Genomic DNA, 19,217 nt, shown 5'->3' with positions numbered 1-19,217 from the left:
ATCTTCAGGCCGGAAATGATTTTTTAAACGTGCAAAAAATGCAAAAACGGCTCTGGCAGCGAAAAGGTTAAAGGGTTAAGAACATCATCTACCTATTTCATCAACCTAAGTGCAGTCAAAAAAAAAACAGCACAAGGGGCATAACTTTAAAGTGATATTAAACCTTCAGTTTATTCTAAACTAAAATAACAAACATGTCATAGATACCTGCTCTGTGCAATGGTTTTGCACAGAGCAGCCCCCAATTGACCTTTCTTTGGGCCCCTCCTCTTCAGCTTTGGTGCTCCAGGCCCCTCCTCTTCAGCTGGGGAGTGAGCATGCACAGGTGTCCCCATGGAAAGTGACTTTCTCGGGGGGGCACCCGTGCGTACTCTCTCCCCAGCCACCAAGTCATAGTTGGTGAGGTTGAAAAAAGACACAAGTCTATCTGGCTAAAACCAATAAAAAACAAAAAACAGTAAAGAAAACCCAACCATACAATCCCATATACACAATCCTATACCCTCACTTGATCCAGAGGAAGACAAAAAAACCCAACAAAGCATGATCCAATTTGCTACAGCAGGAGGAAACAATTCTTCCCTCATCACAGCATTTGATTGACAGAAGGGGGAGCCAATGGTGGCACGGTAGTGCATTATCGTGTATTGTGGTGTGCTGCAACATCTGCTGGCAAGGTGAATTGGGGTGCCATTGAGAATGAATTACACCACAGAACAACAATACACGTTTTTGTGCATTGGGTTAAGCTTTGTGTATTGGTGCACTGCAGCAGTGTGAACCCAGCCTAGGAGGAGATATACTCTCTTTTTGTAGAGATTTCTTCTCTTACAGGGACAGGAAATGAAGGGACATCCCTCCAATGGGACACAGCCAGTAAAAACAAACTGCCAGAGGTTTAAATCTAATTCTGATTACGCTCAATTCTATTGATCCACAATACTACAGACAGCGTCTGGCCTCTTTGATCAATCCCCTTCTACTGTCTTCAATTACTTTCACTTCACCCTGCTTGGAAAAGTCTAAAATATCTTCAACAGAAAAATAATGAAATCGTTATCGAATAATTTCAATAAAAAAAAAAAATCTTTATTGTGTTTATTTACACTTAAGTGTATAAATGTAAACTTTTTTCATGTATAACTTTGAATTCTTTGTAAATTAATACTGTGATTTTACATTACAATTATTGAAATAAATTATATTCACAGAATATACATTCACGTGCATTCGAATGATGATGGTTTTAAGACAGTGGTATAGACACTGTGCCGTTCGCTCTGCTTCTGCTCCTTGTGTACACACCAGCATCCGCTACGTCCTCAGCATGCTCCTCTGTTTTCTTTTCTTTCAAACTGTTGATGAATCTCAGTGTGATCTCATCCCATTCCTCTGGAAGTAACATCAGAAGAAATCCAATACAGATGATGATGGTGGCCCCGAGTCTCACAACACTGAAGATCACTTCATGCTTCAGAAGGTCAATAGCTGCATTGAGGTACAGAAATCGTTTTTATTTATTTTCAGGAAAAATGAACCTATCTCGAATATTGAGTCTTTACTGAAAAGGTACTACAGCTAATTAATGCATTGCCAAACAACATATTGAAAGCAATTATGAAAGCTGAACTCTGGGAATTAGACAAAATCTAAATCTACCTTTGTGGGCAAGTGTTAAATGCTCCTTTAAGCCTAGTACACACAGGCCGAATGTTGGGCAGAATCGGCTGATTCAATAGAAACCGGCTGACATTCAGCCCGTGTGTACTAAAGTTGGTCCGACAGAAGCCGGCCATTCGGCCAGTTTCTGTTGAAGGGGCATGACCAAAAAAGTTCTGCTAATCAGCTCCTGATTAGCGCTGACCTGAGTGTTCTGACAGGTCCACCCGCCTGTCAGAGCACAATAGAATAGCAGGGGAGATCGCTGTACTAACACCTGATAGTTAGTACAGCGGCTCCTCCTCACCTGTCAGTTTTTTTTGTTCAGTCTTGCTGGGTTAAAAAAAGAAAAACCTGGGGGTTGGGTGACGTGTTGTTCCTTGTTTTTTCTTGTTTTGTGGTTGCCCTGCGTGGCATTGTGTTGTGTACTGTGTTGTTTTTTCTTGAAAACTTTTAATAAACAGAAATTTCCACAAAAAAAAAGAAAAACCTACTGGTGTGTACTAGGCTTTAGGCTTACCCTATCCCTCAGACCGGCAGGCTACAGGGCTGTTCTCGTTTGCTCAAATTTCCGACCTGTGCGTGAGTCATCACATACAATGCAGGGCTATTAACCCAGAACTGTACATGATAGAGGTGTAGTGCTACTCCTCTGGGAGCCACAGGAATACTGTCCAGGTTTCTCCAGGCACACAGGTTTATTCACACATTTCTTCAATGAACAGTCTAGGGCAGTGATGGCAAACCTTGGCACCCCAGAGGTTTTGGAACTACATTTCCCATGATGCTCACCTACACTGCTGCATGAGTGCATGAGCATCATGGGAAATGTAGTTGCAAAACATCTGGGGTGCCAAGGTTTGCCATCACTGGTCTAGGGGGTGTTGTTTTTATTTTTGAAGGACCTGGATAGGGTTGAGGGAAGTAGGTGGGATACTCCAAAAACAAGAACTTCAGGACAAGCTATATTAAAGTTTATACTTGTAGCAAACAGTAGATTTCAGTTTTAAGGTAGTGGTAGCAGTAGTAATCATAGTTAACTGTAAATCTCTTTCCTAGAGCCACAAGAGCAGAATCCCAATAGGTAGAAGATTACCTGGCCAAAGCTCTTCAGGACACCAGCCAGGATTCCCTTTAAATAGACCCACAGCTGACTTTCTCTAGCACCAGAGGATTGTAAAAAGCACAAAGGTCCCCAAGATCTTTCAAAGCATCTGTACTCACAAAAGGCCCAAGGAACAGCTGGTTGTCTCCTTTCAACTTCTATGTGACACTTTGATACCAGACTGGGAGGGCAGTGTGCCCTCCAGGCTGTATTTCAAACTTGCAGCTCAATTGCTTGCTATCTGGGTTCTGTGGTCAGTGTGCGAAGATGATACCACTCACACAGGATCCAGAAAGTTGTAACTATCAATGTAGAAGCATTGACTACTACAGTGATTGTCAGCTTCCTCATCAGGTATCAGATATTCATATTTAGGTTGGCCCAAGCTGGACCAATGTAAGTATACAATAATGATCATACCTGGAGTTCAGCTTTTTTGCCAAAGACATTTATGGATGAGTATTGGGCATGTATTATTACTACAGCTGTGAATTTTTAATCAGTTACTTACCTGCATTACCGGGAACGCTGAGAACTGTGCCAATAGAAATGAGGATTGGATATGTCAGGACAACCCCAACATTCACTAGTATGTTGAAAGCTGGGGAAAAAATGAAAGACAGTTTAGGTTTAGTAGATATCGAAAGTATTTGAGTACTCTCCAATTAAAGGAAAATTTGCTTTGAATTGAAAAAGTAGCAAGAACCTCCCCCCATTCCCTTTTTACTTTTCTTTTACACACTTCGCTGCTGCCCTGCCGGAGACCTGAAACTAACTCCTTTGTAAGCCCCGTGTTGGTGGTGTTGGTGCTTTCACAGAGTTTTCCTTGAAAGCAGTTGTAAACCCTTTCATATACCCAGTGAAGTGACTGGCCTCAGGTGATATACAGTGATTAAATAAATCAGTGATAGTGAACCTTGGCACCCTAGATGTTTTGGAACTTAATTTCCCATAATGCTCAACTACACTGCCGAGTGCATGAGCATCATGGGAAATGTAGTTCCAAAACATCTGGGGTGCCAAGGTTCACCATCACTGAAATAAATCCTCCTATATAAGTCATACCTGTCCATCTGCAGCCCTCCCTTCTCCATTTAAATATTTAAAGCTTGTCTGAGAGTTCAGAAAAAAGGGGGCGGAGAGCTAGTCACACTCTGTAGAGTAAGGAAAGCTCTGGGAGCTGGTTGGAGGGAAGGGACACACCCCCTTTACACAGCTAACAGGAACAGAGCTGAGGCTGTCAATCTGCTGGAGATCCCTCCCCTGACACCATTTTTCTCTTGGTTTTAGGAAAACTTGTCAGAAGTGATTCATGCTGATAGCAAAGGAAATAAGCAGCAGACAGAAATTACACTTAGTGCTCTTAATAGAGACAAGTACACACTATAGAAGGATATGCTTTGTTCATATTTCATGGTTGAGGTTTACAACCACTTTAACTGCAATTTTGACAGCAATAAAAAGCAGGGAAAGATAATTGTAGACAAAACCACCAATAGGAAAGACACCTTACAAATAATCGTAATGAAAATATTAATAATAGTCATATATAAACTCAGACCCATCTATACTGTATGTAAAGCCAAAAGAGTATGTAAAGCCATTTTTTTAAATATTGGATAGAGTAGAGTTTCTTTTTTGTTTGTTTTTTTATAGCCTAAGGCCCCTTTCACACGGGTGCACTGGCCGATGGAGTCCGTTCTGCTCAGTGGGGATCGATCCTCTGATCCCCGCTGCGCAGGCGCAATACAGCTCTGTCTCCAATCTGTGTGCAGAGACAGAGCTGTCAGATCCCTGCTGTCCTCTATGGGGAGATCAGATGAGAACACACCGCCTGTCCGTTCTCATCCAATCCCATCCTATCCGTTCCGATCCTCCAGATGGATGGAAAATAGGGTTCCCATGCATCCGGATTTCACAGACAGGATCGGATCGGATAGCAGCGGGTGTCCGCTGACACCCGCTGTCCCATAGGGATGCATGGAGCATCCGATCAGGACTGCCTGAAAAACTGACAGGCGGATCGGATCTCCCGTGTGAAAGGGGCCTATGTTTCACTGAGAAGATTTCCTTTCACTTTTTGTCATGGAGACACAAAAGGAAATGAGAGGAAATCTCAACAAAGTGAGGGACATGCCCATCAAAGCATGTGTCCTCATTGGACAATTTATCTTCACCTTTACCTCTACACACACTAAAAGTTTAAAGGGATTGTAAAGTCTTATGGTTTTTCTGTGAATTAAGGTGAAAAACCTTCTTTGCTGCAGCTGCCCCCAGAGCTCCCATTTTTCTTACCTGAGCCCATCAGTTCTAGTGATGCACAACAGCCCAGCAGCCCCAGCCACTGTCTCTGCCCTCATTGAATAGATTGATAGCAGCGGGAGCCATTGGCATGGGAGAGCGAGACAGGGCTGAGTCCTGCTGTCTGTGTCAATGGACGCAGCAGCGGGACTCAGGAGAGCGCTCGCACGGGTGCCCCCATGGAAAGCAACTCTCCGTGGGGTCACCCGATGAAGAGAAGGAGCTAGGAGCGGTGGCGGGGCACCCCAAAAGAGGAGGATCGGGGCTGCTCTGTGCAAAACCCTTGCAAGGAGCAGGTAAGTATGACATGTTTGTTATTTTTATTAAAAAAAAAAAAAATTTAACCTTTCAACCCCTTTAACCTAACCTCTGCCTTTGCATACACTTTAAATTTTTAACCAGAGGAGAGATTATAGTTTTGAAGGAAACTATAGATTGGTTAAAAACATTATTTCTCTTTTAGCAATAAATACTGTACAAAGGTTCTGACTCTCTTCCACTCTATCCAAAACATAAAAAAAGTTTTACATTTACTTTATTGACTTTCTTCCCTCCCCCATGTGACTTTGTAAAGCAGGCCATACACGTTTCGAATTTCGTACGATTTATCGTTCGATAAACGAAAGTGGCTCTCGTGCACATCATCGAGTGTACCATCAATGTGAGCCGAAAATCGTACGACAAAACACTATTTTTTGTGCCTTTTAACCACATCTCTACCGGACACACTCCCTACTGTTCTGTGTTTTGTTAGGCGAAATCATACAACTCCCCCACTAATGATACGAAATTCGGCCGATTTTCGCAAAAAAACCCAACATGTTGGATATGTGAATTTTTGCTGTCGTACGAAAATCTAACGTTTTACATACCACACTAACGATACAAAAATCGTTCGATAACACTGCCATTTACGATTTTCGAACGAAATTCGAATCGTCTATGGCCTGCTTAAGACTTGGTGATTGGCCACTCAGATGCCGATTACTGCATTCTAGGAGGAACAAGGGAATGTCACATAATCTCTCATATTTGTATGTAACAGGTATGTCCAAGGGCTCTGACAGAGAAACGAAGGAGCTAGGAGGCATGGTGGAAATATTAGTAGGAGTTGTGTTATTCAGATACGTTCCTTTTAAGCATTTAAATGTGTAAGCGTGCATTTACCTGTAGCCTGAATAGCTACAGCTAGCATTTTCTGCTCAAAACTTTCAGGCATCATGTAACTCACCTTCAGAATAGCAAATAAAAGGAATACAGCAAATGTGATAAACAATACAACCACATGACACATAATCAAAATATGATACTTTAGTTTAAAGACTGTGGTGAAAAGAGCAGTAACCCCAAAAAGCAATTATTCATTGATTAAAAATTATGCTGGCAGAATTTTTCGCCTTACTAACTTGTCAGTGGTCATGCCCCTCTCTGCCAATCCCTCCATTGGCTTCTGCTCACCCAACAAAAAAAATTCAAAATACTAAAAACAACAACAACATACAAAGCCATCTACAGCTCTGCCCCCAACTAAATCCCCTACCTCATTTTAAAGGGTCACCAAAACAACCCACTCTGGTCCTCCAAAGACCTCCTGTCCTTTAGCTTCCTCATAGCCTCCTCCTATGCTTACCTCCAGGACTTTTCCAGAGCCTCTTCCCTCTTCTGAAACCCCTGTCCCCAATATGTCCAGCTATCCCCTACTCTGTCCGCTTTTAGGCAATCCCTGAAAACACATCCCCTCGAGAAAGTCTATCCTGCCTCTACCTAAAAACTGTTCCCTTACTTTCTATATGAGTTCATCCCTCACAGTTAAAAGATAACTAAATCTGAGAACAAAATGCAATATATTGCAGCTTACAGTACTTAGATGTTGCGGCTGCGTTAGGTTTCTTTTTTTCCAAGCTACGAATATTTTTAACAAATATAGAAAATACTTGTTGATTGGGCCAGAAATGCCACTTCCTGTGAGCTGCACAGAAAAATAGCTTCCTTTGTATCTACCTTGTGTAATCTACCTTCTACCCTGCCCCCCCCCCATGTAATGGACGTGAAGAGTTATGGACTTGTTTGTAGCCCATATCAGGAGAGCCAAGGTTGACAACCGTTGCTTCCTCCACTGAATACAGCCACCCCCACCAAAGACTAGTAAGCTGCTCTAAATTAAATTTTTTGGTTTTAGGTTTAGTACTTTTTGTATCACTTGCCCCTCCCTTTGAATTGCAAGCTCTCAGGAGCAGGGCCCACTTAACCCTCCTGTATTGAAATGTTTTGTAACTGTACCGTCGCCACTGTTTTGTAGAGTGCTATGAAAACTGTCGGCGCTTTACAAATCCTCTTTAATAGTAAAAATCGAATTACACAAAATGTTGAAATCTGATTGGCTGCTCAGAATTATAAAATGCATCATTTCTGTTTCCTCCGTGGATCTTATTTATGCAAAGTGCAGATTTAGAAAGATTGGTGTGAGGAAAGGAAGTAGATGAACAAAATAAACAGGCAGAATCTTCGTTAATAAGATAAAGCCTGATTGGTCACTGCAGCTGTTCAATTTTTCTTCAGGTTTCTCTGTAAATCAGCTCAAGGTAATATGAATGGCTGTTAATGCATGAGAACAACCAATTGCATTCAGATCTTTATTTCCAACATGTTATTTTTGGGGGCAAGTTTAATGCTGAGCCTAGGGAAATACAGATAGAAAAATTGTTAAAGAGACCCTGTCCCTAGACCTTCATTTTTATTTTTAACCACTTTACCACCGGAGGATTTTGCTGTCTTACGTCCAGGCCACTTTTTGCGATTCAGCACTGTGCAACTTTAACTGACAATTGCACGGTCATGCAATGCCGTACCCAAACTAAATTTACGTCCTTTTTTTCCCACAAAAAGAGCTTTCTTTTGGTGGTATTTGATCACCTCTGTGCTTTTTATTTTTTGCGATATTAATAAAAAAATGCGAAAATTTTGAAAAAATAACAATATTTTTCTACTTTGACAGTTAAAAAATATCCAATATATTCAATTTTTGTCATATATTTAGGCCAAAATGTATTAAGCTACATGTCTTTGACAAAAAAATTCTCAATGAGCGTATTTTTAACCGCTTTAAGACCGGAATATTTTACCCCATTCCTGACCAGGCCATATTTTGCGATTCGGCACTGCGTTACTTTAACGGACAATTGCGCAGTCATGCGATGCTGTACCCATATTAAATTGTCCTTTCCCCCTCAAATAGAGCTTTCTTTTGGTGGTATTTGATCACCTGTGCGATTTTTACTTTTTGCGCTATAAACAAAAAAAGAGCGACAATTTTGAAAAAATAACAATATTTTTCACATTTTTTATATGAAATTCCCCCCAAAAAACATTTTAGGCCAATTTGTTTTCTGCTACATATTTTTGGTAAAAAAAAATCACAATAAGCGTATTTTGATTGGTTTGCGCAAAAGTTATCGCAGCTACTAACTACGGGAAATTTATGTCATTTTTATTGTTTTTTTTTTAAGTAGTAATGGCGGCGATCTGCGAGTTTTTTTGCAGGACTGCGACATTGCGGCAGACAGATCGGACCCTTGACTGACATTTTTGACACTTTTGGGGGTACCAGTGACATTACTACAGTAATCAGTGCTATAAATATGCACTGTTACTGTAAAAATGACACTGGCAGGGAAGGGGTTAACTTTTATTGGTGATCAAGGGGTTAATGTATGCCTGGTGCTTACTAACGTGTGTGGGGGGAGGGGACTGAGTGACACAGGCACAGATCGCATGTTCAGCTATGCTGAATCCTGCCTGTCACTTAGGAGATCTGCCCGCTCTGTTTACACAAGCGGGCGGATTTCCACACTCGATCCCCGACGATCGGCGAAGAGTGGCGGTGATCACCGCCTCTCTTCCCCTGGCCTGACTCCCGCTGTGACTGAATACAGCGGGAGCGAGCCTCCGGCGGCGCGCGCGCAGCCCACAAGGGGAGGAGTCCAGCGACGTAGGTCTACATCGCTGGACGATAATGAGCCACTTTGCCGCAGTACGGTCAAAGTAACCGGTCGGCAAGTGGTTAAGCTTTGAAAATGTAAATTCTTACAGGATTGTTCTTTTTTCTATAAATCATTTTGTATCTTTTCAGTACCATTTCTTATAAGTTTTACAGTAACTCAACATTTTTGGCAGTGTCGAATTCCTGGGTATGCCTGTCACAGCTTGTCATCACTCTCATCTCTTTTTCCTCCTAAAGTTGACCTTACATGGCTCAGTTTGTTTCCTTTTAGCAAGCGGGCTGAATGGAAAAACTGTACAGATTCTCCCATTCAAATAATTGAGGTGGATAGGGCAATCCCCCTGCACTATTGTATTCTTACAGCAGGGGGATACCTCCACTGTCAGAATACAGATCAGTGTTGCAGCCATTGACTGCAGCTGCTGATTAAGTGGCTTTTTGCCAACAGACATGTTCAACAGAAGTTGTTCGATAGATCAACTTCTGTTGAGCGGCAGTGGCCACCTTAACCTAACCTCCCCCTGCTTCTACAGTGCATTCTGCTATTTGTGTTGGACTTTCCACATTATCACTGTCATCCATATGTTAAATGGGGGATGGGGGGGAGGGGGGGACCTGGAGGAGAGCCATCTTATCAGAGGAATCTACACTTCTTTTACACATATTTATTAACTCTTTGTTTTCTAGAAATGGCGGCATATTTGCAGTTGCTGTTAGCTATCCTTGAGTGAGGCTGCTCTTACCAGCGGAAAGCAGGCAAGCAATTGTTGCAGATTGCTTACATTGCTGCTGTCATCTCTCCACCCGTACTATGGTGCCAACTGGAGCTTAACCACTTGCCATTTGACGGCTAGTTCTGGGAAGCCTCCTGTGATCGCGGGCTGCACACTCTATGATCAGCAGTGTCCAGAGAACAATGCTGATCACAGATTAAGGTAAAGAGCCTATCAACAGCTCTTTACCATGTAATCAGCTGTGTCCAAACACGGCTGATCACGGAAGTAAATAGAAGCCATATAGGGCACTCCCAGGGCCGGCTTTAATAATGAGTGGACCCTGGGCAAACATTTTCTTGGGCCCTCCCGAATCCACTTATCAACTAATTGCGAGCAGTGCGGGCTCAAGGGGAAGCTGCCTAGGGCCCCTTAACAATGACTGGGCCCAGGACGGCTGCCCCTTTTGCCCTGTGTTAAAGACGGCCCTGGGCACTCCTTTCCTCATGCTGTCAGCATGAGGAGAGGAAAAGAGAGCCGATAACCGACTTCTCTAAAGGGGACATGTACACAGATAATCAGGACACTAATTATAGTGTCCGGATTAATAGTGCAGTCCAAACAGTGCACACCAGTGCTGACAATGTGTGCCCACCAGTGCTATCAATGTATGCCTACCAGTGATGCCAATCAGTGCTCACCAGTGCTGCCAATCTGTGCCTACCAGTGCTGCCTAAAAGTGCCCATCAGTGCTGCCAATCAGTGCCCATCAGTGCCTCCTCATGAGTGTCACCTATCATCACCGCCTACCAGTACCCATCATAGCATTTTATTTCTACACCAAAGTCCAGTGTCACTTTAAATAACAGTACTATCTCCTTTAAGAATATATTTTTTTCCTATACAGTGCGTGGCTTTTAGTTTCCAGAAAGGCAACCGCGGTGACATTACTGCATGCAGGTTTAATAGAAAGTGTCTATATGATGGCTAGCCTTTGAATTCTGACCTGCTTTATCTCTCAAGTGCTGAGCTGTGCTCCTCTTTTATAGTTGGATGTGGTTGAATAGACACACACAATAAAAAAATGTCCTTGGGAACTCTGTATAGATGATTGAAAATATGACTCAGTAGAATACACTGAAGTTACTTTCATTCTTTTTTCCTCCTGTGACTTTCACTGCTGTATTTGTGTCTTTATTTTCACAGGGTACGGTATCTAAAGGAGGACATACTAAATAGATAAAGGAGGAAGGAGTTAGTAGGGGGGTGTGCAGAAAGACACCCCCTAGAAGCAGCCAACTTCAGGAGATTTCTTAGTGATTATAGAAGGCTTTCATATCTGTCCAATCAATATTTCCCATGAAAGCAGTTGAGACACAGGTGTCTAGCCTACAGCTAACCTACAGTACAAACCTAATGACTGTCAGATTAGTGGACAGCAGTCTATTAGACCAAAAAGATGACATTATTGCTTTACACAACCTGGACTCTTTATTACAAGTGCGCTCATAACTTTTTCTTGCATTGCATTTATATTGAGCCCAGAGGGGCATGACCAGCTTTCAGTTATGTAACTTTAGGCCATTTTTCATGCCAAAAAATCATTGTGGCTACACTGTTGGAAAACCTTTTTATGTGTCTCCGAGTACCTTAGACCACATGCAAAGTATGAGCACCTCGTTAGGTTACTGTATATGCCTTCAAAAACCATGGTGTTAGCTATGAAGAGGAAAGAAGTATTTGGAAAATCTCTGTGCTCAAAATACAATTGGAGGATCAAAAGGAAGGTAAATATAAGCTGCAGCAGAAACTGGCATTAAAGTGAACCTTCTAGGAAGCAAATTGTGCAAAAACATGAATACTACTATGCACATACTGTATAGAATTACAAACTAGGGTGTAAAGACTTCGACACATATTGTATTGGGTAAGCTGATCACATTCAATTCAAAGCAAACCTACACTTCGCCCATGCAGAGAAACAAGATTACTTTGATCCCCCATTCTTAACATTGCTTCCAGAACTTACTATTTATTTGCCAGGAGCAATTACCAGATACATGTGACTTACAGCATGTGACTGCGCTAGGTCAAGCACCACTGTTGTCATATGGAAGGAGTCCATAGCCCTATTTAAGCTATGACCGAAGCAACTTGTAGCTTAGACAAAGTGGCTTCTTCTCCCTAAGGCTGAACAGATATTGAATAAGCAAAGTAAATATCTATAGCGCTGGGAAAGGGACATAAAAGTGAAGCTGTTGTCTGCATGAGTGAAGCACTGTTTTGCGTCAAAACTACCCTGTTACCAATCCGGAATTCCAAAAAAAGCTGCAACCTGAAAATGAAAATGTAAATACTTACTGTACCTTTCCTGTGGTCTGAGCTGCTTCCTTAAAGAGGAATCACTTCCTAAAGGCTCCTGGGAAACCAACAGTTTCATGAGTATTTAATTTCTTGTGTCCCCTGCTATAATTAGTGGTTTCTCCTGCTGACCTCCATGTCACACAGTAGTGACATGGAGGTCAACAGGAGAACCCACTGAGCGTGGGGGGAACCAGAAGACTGACACTCACAGAACTGGTGGAATGATTCCTCATCAACGAAGTGACATTTCACAGCGTAGGTATTTAGAGAGGTAAGTACACCCTTCTTTTCAGTTAACAGGATCACATAGTTCATGTGATACTTGTCTACCCTTTGCTTACACCTATATGGCCTTTTACATATCTAGGTCTGGAAGAGGGTTCATATAGAGAAACTAAAAAAATATGTAGCAGTCAGGATTTCTACTCACCTAACCAGAGACCAGCAACACCACATAGATAGCCCCATGGCAGGGCTGAGAATGAGGACCAGTGCTCTACTTTGGTAAAATAAAGAATGATTGGTGTGCATGATATGAAGATTAAATTGAAGAAGCCTACAGTAGAGAAAAAATGCGCCGCTTCACCGAAGTTTGCCGTTCCCAGAAACATCTTAAATAAGACCTGGAACAATAAACATAGATCTATTTTGGATGAACTTAGCCTGTTGCTTTTTAAGGATATTCAATAGAAATTGTTAATAGTGAAACCATAAGAGGAAAGAAACATTTAACAACTGGTAAAATCTCCATCTATTAGCCAGTCAATAATTATTTATTTATACTAGAGCACCATTGACTTTCCAGGTTACAACATAAATACATAAGAAATTGAAACAATAAACAATGGGGTTGATATACTAAAACCGTAAAGTTCAAAATCTGGTGCAACTGTGCAATGTAGCCAATCAGATTCTAATTTCAGTTTGTTCAATTAACCTTTGACAAAAAAAAAACCTGGAAGCTGATTGGTTTCTTCAGCTTTAGCAAATTAACTCCAATATGTTGTTTTATGACCTGATAATCTAGAAAAGGTTAAGTAAAATACCTATTATTGTGTGCGTATTTTATACCATGTCTGAGGAAGAGACCCGCATGTTGCAGAAATACTGCAACTGTAAACTGCTAAACAAAAAAGTGATATAATTTAACTTTACCAATATTTACTACATATGACTTCCAAAGCCAGCCATATATGGATTGAAATTTGGCCAGGTCAGCAGGAACCAGAGAAATTTTGATCCATGTAGGGGCTGGCCGGTTGTACACAAGTCGATCTATCGATCAACGTACAAACAGTTATCAGGTTTTTCCTGAACAATCATTGCCGATGACTATAACCGGCAAAATTGATCATTTTATTCTGACGGTGGGACGCCTCTCCACTGTCATAACACAATAACTCAGCAGGAGTGATTCCCTCATCCATGTTGAATGAGGGAATCGGCTCTTTTTTCTATTTTTTTGTGTAACCCACTGGTTGAACAGAAAACAAAAGGAATCATGTATAGCCAGCCTAAGATAGAAAAGGAGGAAGATAGTATGATAACATTTGGCAAAGGACTGATAGGTGCCAATAAGGCCCCTTTCACAATGGGCAGATAAAATAGAGCTTTTAGCTGCAGATATATGAAGTTATCTACCGCAGCTAAACTGGGACAATGCTTTCCTATGACCCTATTCACACAATGTTTAGCAGCGGTTTTGTTTTATACAATTTTGAACGTTTCAAAAAAATTGATTTGACTGCGTCCAGGACAGATTTATCGCAGCTATCTGAACATAAACGTGGGTAATCGCAGTGCACTGTTTCACCTGTGGATAGCACCGGCAACAAAAGAAAGAAGAACAACAGGAAGTGCACCAGAATTACAAGGTAAACATAATTGCTATGGAAATGTCAAAAATGTTCCACCACAGCTAAACGCAGCCGCATGTAAACTCAAGTAATCGTAATGTACACCACAAATGATCGTTTTGCTTTGAGTCTTGGAATTTCAAGATAACAAAAACATGCTTTTACCAATGGCAGAACAACTGCTCGTGTGAAAGAGGCCTAAGGCTTTTTAGGGGTTAAAATCAAATTCCAGGCAACATTTTCTGCATAAAGCAAAGAAGGGCCTCCAGAAGTAATTATAAATCTCTATAATGCAAATACAAACAAATACACTTTTCTTTAGTACGGGGGGAATGGTTCTGGCAATTTTTTTTATAGCTTTACATGCCTTCCACAGAGGTGGCAAGGTCACAGAAATAGGAAACAAGGCCAAACAATCCCAATGGAGTCACCAACAGAAATAATGACTTCACGGACATTTCAATTCTCTCCAACAGTATCCAAAACAAAACAAAAAAAAAAATGGTTAGAGGTGGACTTTAAGGCAAACCCTTGCTTTGCCCATTTATGGCAAAGAAATAGGTATGCATTAATCCTTGCCTCCCTAGCGGTATATACTTATATTTATTCCAACTGCTCCATTCAGTGCAGAGAGCTAAAAGAAATACCCATTATTTTTGGGTATGGAAGAGCATATGACTCACTCAGTGTGACAGTCTAGGGCCAATCAGCGTTGTCTCATGGGGAGTCTATAGCCCTGTGCAAGATATGACTCTGGTGACTTGTAGCTTACACAGGGCTTTGCATTCACTCCTCATAGCTGAATGAATCAGTAGGGAACTACAGATTATTTCAAAGCACAGATATATTTACAGTAAACATTAAGGGTAGAATAGAATTTTAGAGAGAGAGAAAAATATTAAAGGTATCACTGTAGACCTCTATCTGAAAATGTTAGCTGACAGGTTGCTATACAGATCTTTACTGAACAGAGATAAGTATGCAAATCAGGAACGACGGATATCCTTAAATGCATTGTAAACTCAGTTTCTTAGTGCATCAGAGCAAAAGGGTCAGCAGGACAGTCAAAAAAACAGCGTTTTCAAAAGTAAAACGTTGTCACTGGCAGCCTTCATTGCTTTATTAGTCCTAAATGAAAATGTTGGATTCTTTGGCAGTACAGCACAAGCACTGGGACGAGCCACATTCTGTTGCTGGCAACACATTATCAGTGGCAGAATCACTAAAATTCAGCTTTCAATAACCATAGTGAAAATTGATTTTTCAATGCTTGAAATAATTCTAAAACTTAGTTGTTAGAGAAGAAGCAGTGACTTATTACTGTTTTCATGCCAAAAATGTACAACTCCACAGGACAATGTTGGTTGAATTTCGTGATTTTGGCTGACATAGGTCTAAGAGGCATGGGTCTGTATTGGTGACTTGCAGGTCTGTGCTAATTAAGTGCTGGGGGCTTTGAGAACGCAGGATAGAATAAGCTGAGGAGCTGTACTATCAAAATCACAGCAGTCGCTCTGGAGATAACTGGATATTAGACTAACCTAAGGAGGTACAAGGTTGGTGGGACTATGAAAGTTAAAGTTACAAACTTAAATTATTGTGGCTCACATATTTAAGACACCTGCATAAACTAAAATAACAATTTTATATATATATGAACATAAACAGATACATTCTTTTCTTTCTTACTTTGTAAAGTGCGGATGCTGAGGCTGATCCAACAGCCAGAGCCACTCCAATAATTGAGTCACCATGGAAACCATCTGCATACGCCATCATGACAATTCCTGTTATCGCCATTATTGTAGCAACTATCTGTGCCAAAGAAAAAGAAGGAAACACTTTGACATTTTCACTGCCAGGCATGGGATGGAATCTAACATCAATAAAACAAGAAAACTAATTTGATATATGAAAGAAGGATGTCAAAGTAACAGCATTGCTGAGTTTTCCTTTGATAAAGCTCCAATGATGAACCTGTTAGTATCAATTTGGAAAATGGTATTAAGGATATGGGTAAAAAATTTCAGTTGACCCATGATAATGACATTATTAAAAAGGAATTATAGAATGCAACATTTATACCAGGGGCGTAACTACAGGGGTTGCAGGGGTTGCGATTGCTACCGGGCCCCATGCTCCAGGGGGCCCAGTAGCAAACCAGTGGGTGAACTTCCAGGATTGCAAAAGTCACACTTGCGACCGGGCCCTGGCATTGCACCACTGTGGGGAGGCCCCAAGATTGCAGGAAGGGAGCCCACTGCAGAACTTGTGAAAGGATCCTGCTGCGGGACCGTAATAAAAGGCCATGCAACGAGAATTAAGAGCCCCAGGATTAGTGGGAAGAGCCCTGGGCTTGAAGGGAAGGGCCCCGGCCAGGGATCTGGGGGGGCCCTTCATGGTTTCTTGCATCGGGGCCCTGAAGGCTCTAGTTACGCCTCTGATTTATACCTACAATAATTGTCTTTGAAATAAAGTTGCTGTAAAATCAAATACATTTTTATAGAGGCATCATGACTCAGCTAGGAAATGTAGACAAGATTGTATTTTTGTCCTAGTGTGTGGCCATGCCTCTTCCTAAGGCCATTGCCTCTGCTTCCATCCACTTCACTCTAGACCTATAGCTGGTATGTCTAGGCCAGGAAAAATTTGCATTCTCATGATGCAATGCAAGCTTTCAAAGTGTTGACATGGAAGCAATATTGTAGAAAATGAAAGCCATTGCAAGGAAAAAGGCAACGATTTTACAGAGAATTGAACAGCTGCTCATTTTTAAACCATATTCTCCTTTTTTTTAGGTTACAACCAGCTAATATTTGCCTATCCATGAACAGAGTTATTTGGGGAATGGGTACAATATTTTATGTTCCGTTGCTTTGTTAGTGTGTAATGTGTAATAGTATATAATTTGCTAACTTCTTTTTAGAATACCAATATAGAGAGGAACAATCAGGGGGTTTTGAAGCCTTCCCTCCACCTTCTACCTTTACTACCACACACTCTTTTCACTTTCCCTTTTACTTCCAAGTCTAATGTCTCCTATGTTATACAACACTGCAGCCTGGAGCATGGCTTCCTCATACCAAAGTCCTCCACTTCACAGACGGTATACCCTTTCTAAGTTTAGAACATGAGAAAAACCACATAATGCCCTGCTCAAACTGTTGGTGCTATTTAAATCCTGTATAATAATAATAACTACTAGAGTTGGAGCGAATGGTTCGGCCCGAGCATGAGTTCAGGCCGAACATTGGCTGTTCGCCCGTTCGCCAAACACACAAATTGTTGGGGCGTTTGACAGTTTGTTTGGCCTGCTGAATGACCACAATGCACTGCTCCACCACACAGTGCATTGGAAGCCCTGTTTGGATGAAGCAATGAAAGCTTTGCCCAATCAGGGCACAGAGCACTGTCAGAGTCATGAATGGAGAAAGTAATGATGACTGTGCCCAATCATGGCTCATTGCTCTTAGTCCCACCACACACTAAAAAAATATTCTCTGTATAGCGGCCATTTGCAGTTTGATATTGGCACAGAGAGAGATAGAACAGGGCTATGTTCAGTGCTACTATTGGGTTATTGTGCTATAGTGTGCTATTGTAAATTTATTGCCAGTTTAGAATATCAGTTTAGTGTGAATTTAGTGATAGTGCAGTGTGAGTGTAGTTTGACCATTCATTTTTACTTTAGTGTCAGTTTTCTTTGTCAGGGCAGGTTTCCTACAATATGTTTCGGTGCGGTACTGCATGTTTAACACAGTATATTTCAGTGCGTTGGTTCATGTTTAACGCAGTATATTCCAGTGCGTTACTGCATGTTTAACACATAATATTTCAGTGCATTAGTGCACATTTAACATAGTATATTTCAGTGCATTACTGCACGTTTACTGCAGTATATTGCAGTGTGTTAGTACACGTTTAACGCAGTATATTTCAATGTGTAGGTGCACGTTTAACGCAGTATATTGTAGTGCATTATATTTCAGTGCGTTAGTGAACGTTTACTACAGTATAGTGCAGTGCGTCAGTGCAGTTTTACTGCAGTATATTGCAGTGTGTCGGTGGAGTGTGTCTGTGTAGTGAGTACTCAAGTTAAAGTGCACTAAACACCACTTTCCTTTGATTAACATGCATCCAAGTACACATTTTCACATCTTTATTACATTTTGTTAATAAGTGCCCCCCCTTCATCACATGTGGGAGGCCAACAAGGAGAGCCAGATGTTCCAATGGCACTGTGAGAGCACCAGCAATGTATGTGTCCACAGCAGGTAAAGGTGGACATGGTCAGTCCTCAGGCAGGACATAATTTCCTCTGTTTAGTGATGTTTCCTGCGCTATCCAGCCACAGCATGCAGAGGAGGTGGTGGACTGGCTTACTTAACCTCCTCATCCTTCGTCACCCAAGCAGAGACTACTGCGCAGTCCACTGCAGCTGCCAGAGTGGCTTATTCTACCTCCTTGTCCACAGCTACTCCTGCCATAGCACCAGCATCAGGCATGGAGGAGTCAGTCAAGTTATTTGAATACAGCATCAGCCACTTGCTCCTTGATGATGCACAGCCATTATTTGATTCAAATCTTGGTTCTGAGGTTGAGGAAGGTAGGAACATGAGCCTACAGAGAGGGGAGAACACTGGTAAACAACAAATTGGCAGTCATGTTCCCCCAGCCGCAGCGTATTGCCAAGTTGTCTCCAGTGATAAAGAGGATGGAGGGAATGATGATGAGGTCACTGATGTGACTTGGGTGCCGGATAGAGCAGAGGAGTAAAGTAAGGGTGAGGCACAAGCCCAAAGAGGCAGCCATTATGCAAGAGTAGAGAGTAGCCACCCTATTCCATCACATTGTGGAGCTGTTATCTCCCTGCCAACTTCCCACAGCTTTGATGTTTGGGCTTTTTTTAGCACATGTGCAGGTGATTGCACTGTTGCAAATTACAAACTTTATCTCAACCACCTTAAACTGGTAAACAACAAATTGTACAGTCGCAGCATATTGCCAAGGTGTCTCCAGTGATAATGAGGATGGAGGGCATGATCATGAGGAGGCCACTGACGCGACTTGGTTGCCAGAGAGAGCAGAGGAGGAAAGTGAAGGTGAGGTACAACCCCAAAAAGGCAGACTATATGAAAGAGTAGAAAGCAGACACCCTATTCCACCAGATTGTGGAGCTGTCCCAGTTTGTGAGGCTCAGCTCAGCTGGATGGGCCTTT

At 41.7% G+C, this 19,217-nt stretch overlaps 1 protein-coding gene across 5 annotated transcripts in view; it reads right to left on the bottom strand.

Moving 5' to 3' along the window:
• Nucleotides 1-1,105: 1,105 nt before the first annotated feature.
• Nucleotides 1,106-19,217, bottom strand: part of SLC35F4 (solute carrier family 35 member F4) — a 393,851-nt gene continuing 375,739 nt past the window's right edge. For 2 of the 5 annotated variants that reach the window (XM_082275048.1, XM_082275049.1), the window contains 4 exons: nt 15,688-15,813; nt 12,573-12,765; nt 3,276-3,365; nt 1,108-1,488 (listed from right to left, as the gene is read on the bottom strand). In XM_082275048.1, coding sequence (XP_082131174.1) covers nt 1,247-1,488; nt 3,276-3,365; nt 12,573-12,765; nt 15,688-15,813 — 651 coding nt within the window. In that variant the 3' untranslated portion in view covers nt 1,108-1,246. Of the gene's footprint in view, nt 1,489-3,275; nt 3,366-12,572; nt 12,766-15,687; nt 15,814-19,217 lie in introns of all 5 variants that reach the window. The other 3 variants (XM_082275046.1, XM_082275045.1, XM_082275047.1) reach the window with 3 other exon arrangements.

The sequence above is a fragment of the Pelophylax lessonae genome (assembly GCF_965119305.1).
Source record: "Pelophylax lessonae genome assembly, chromosome: 13".
Classification (NCBI taxonomy): domain Eukaryota; kingdom Metazoa; phylum Chordata; class Amphibia; order Anura; family Ranidae; genus Pelophylax; species Pelophylax lessonae.
Note: the sequence above shows the minus strand (reverse complement) of the source record. Positions and strands in the feature narration are given on the sequence as shown.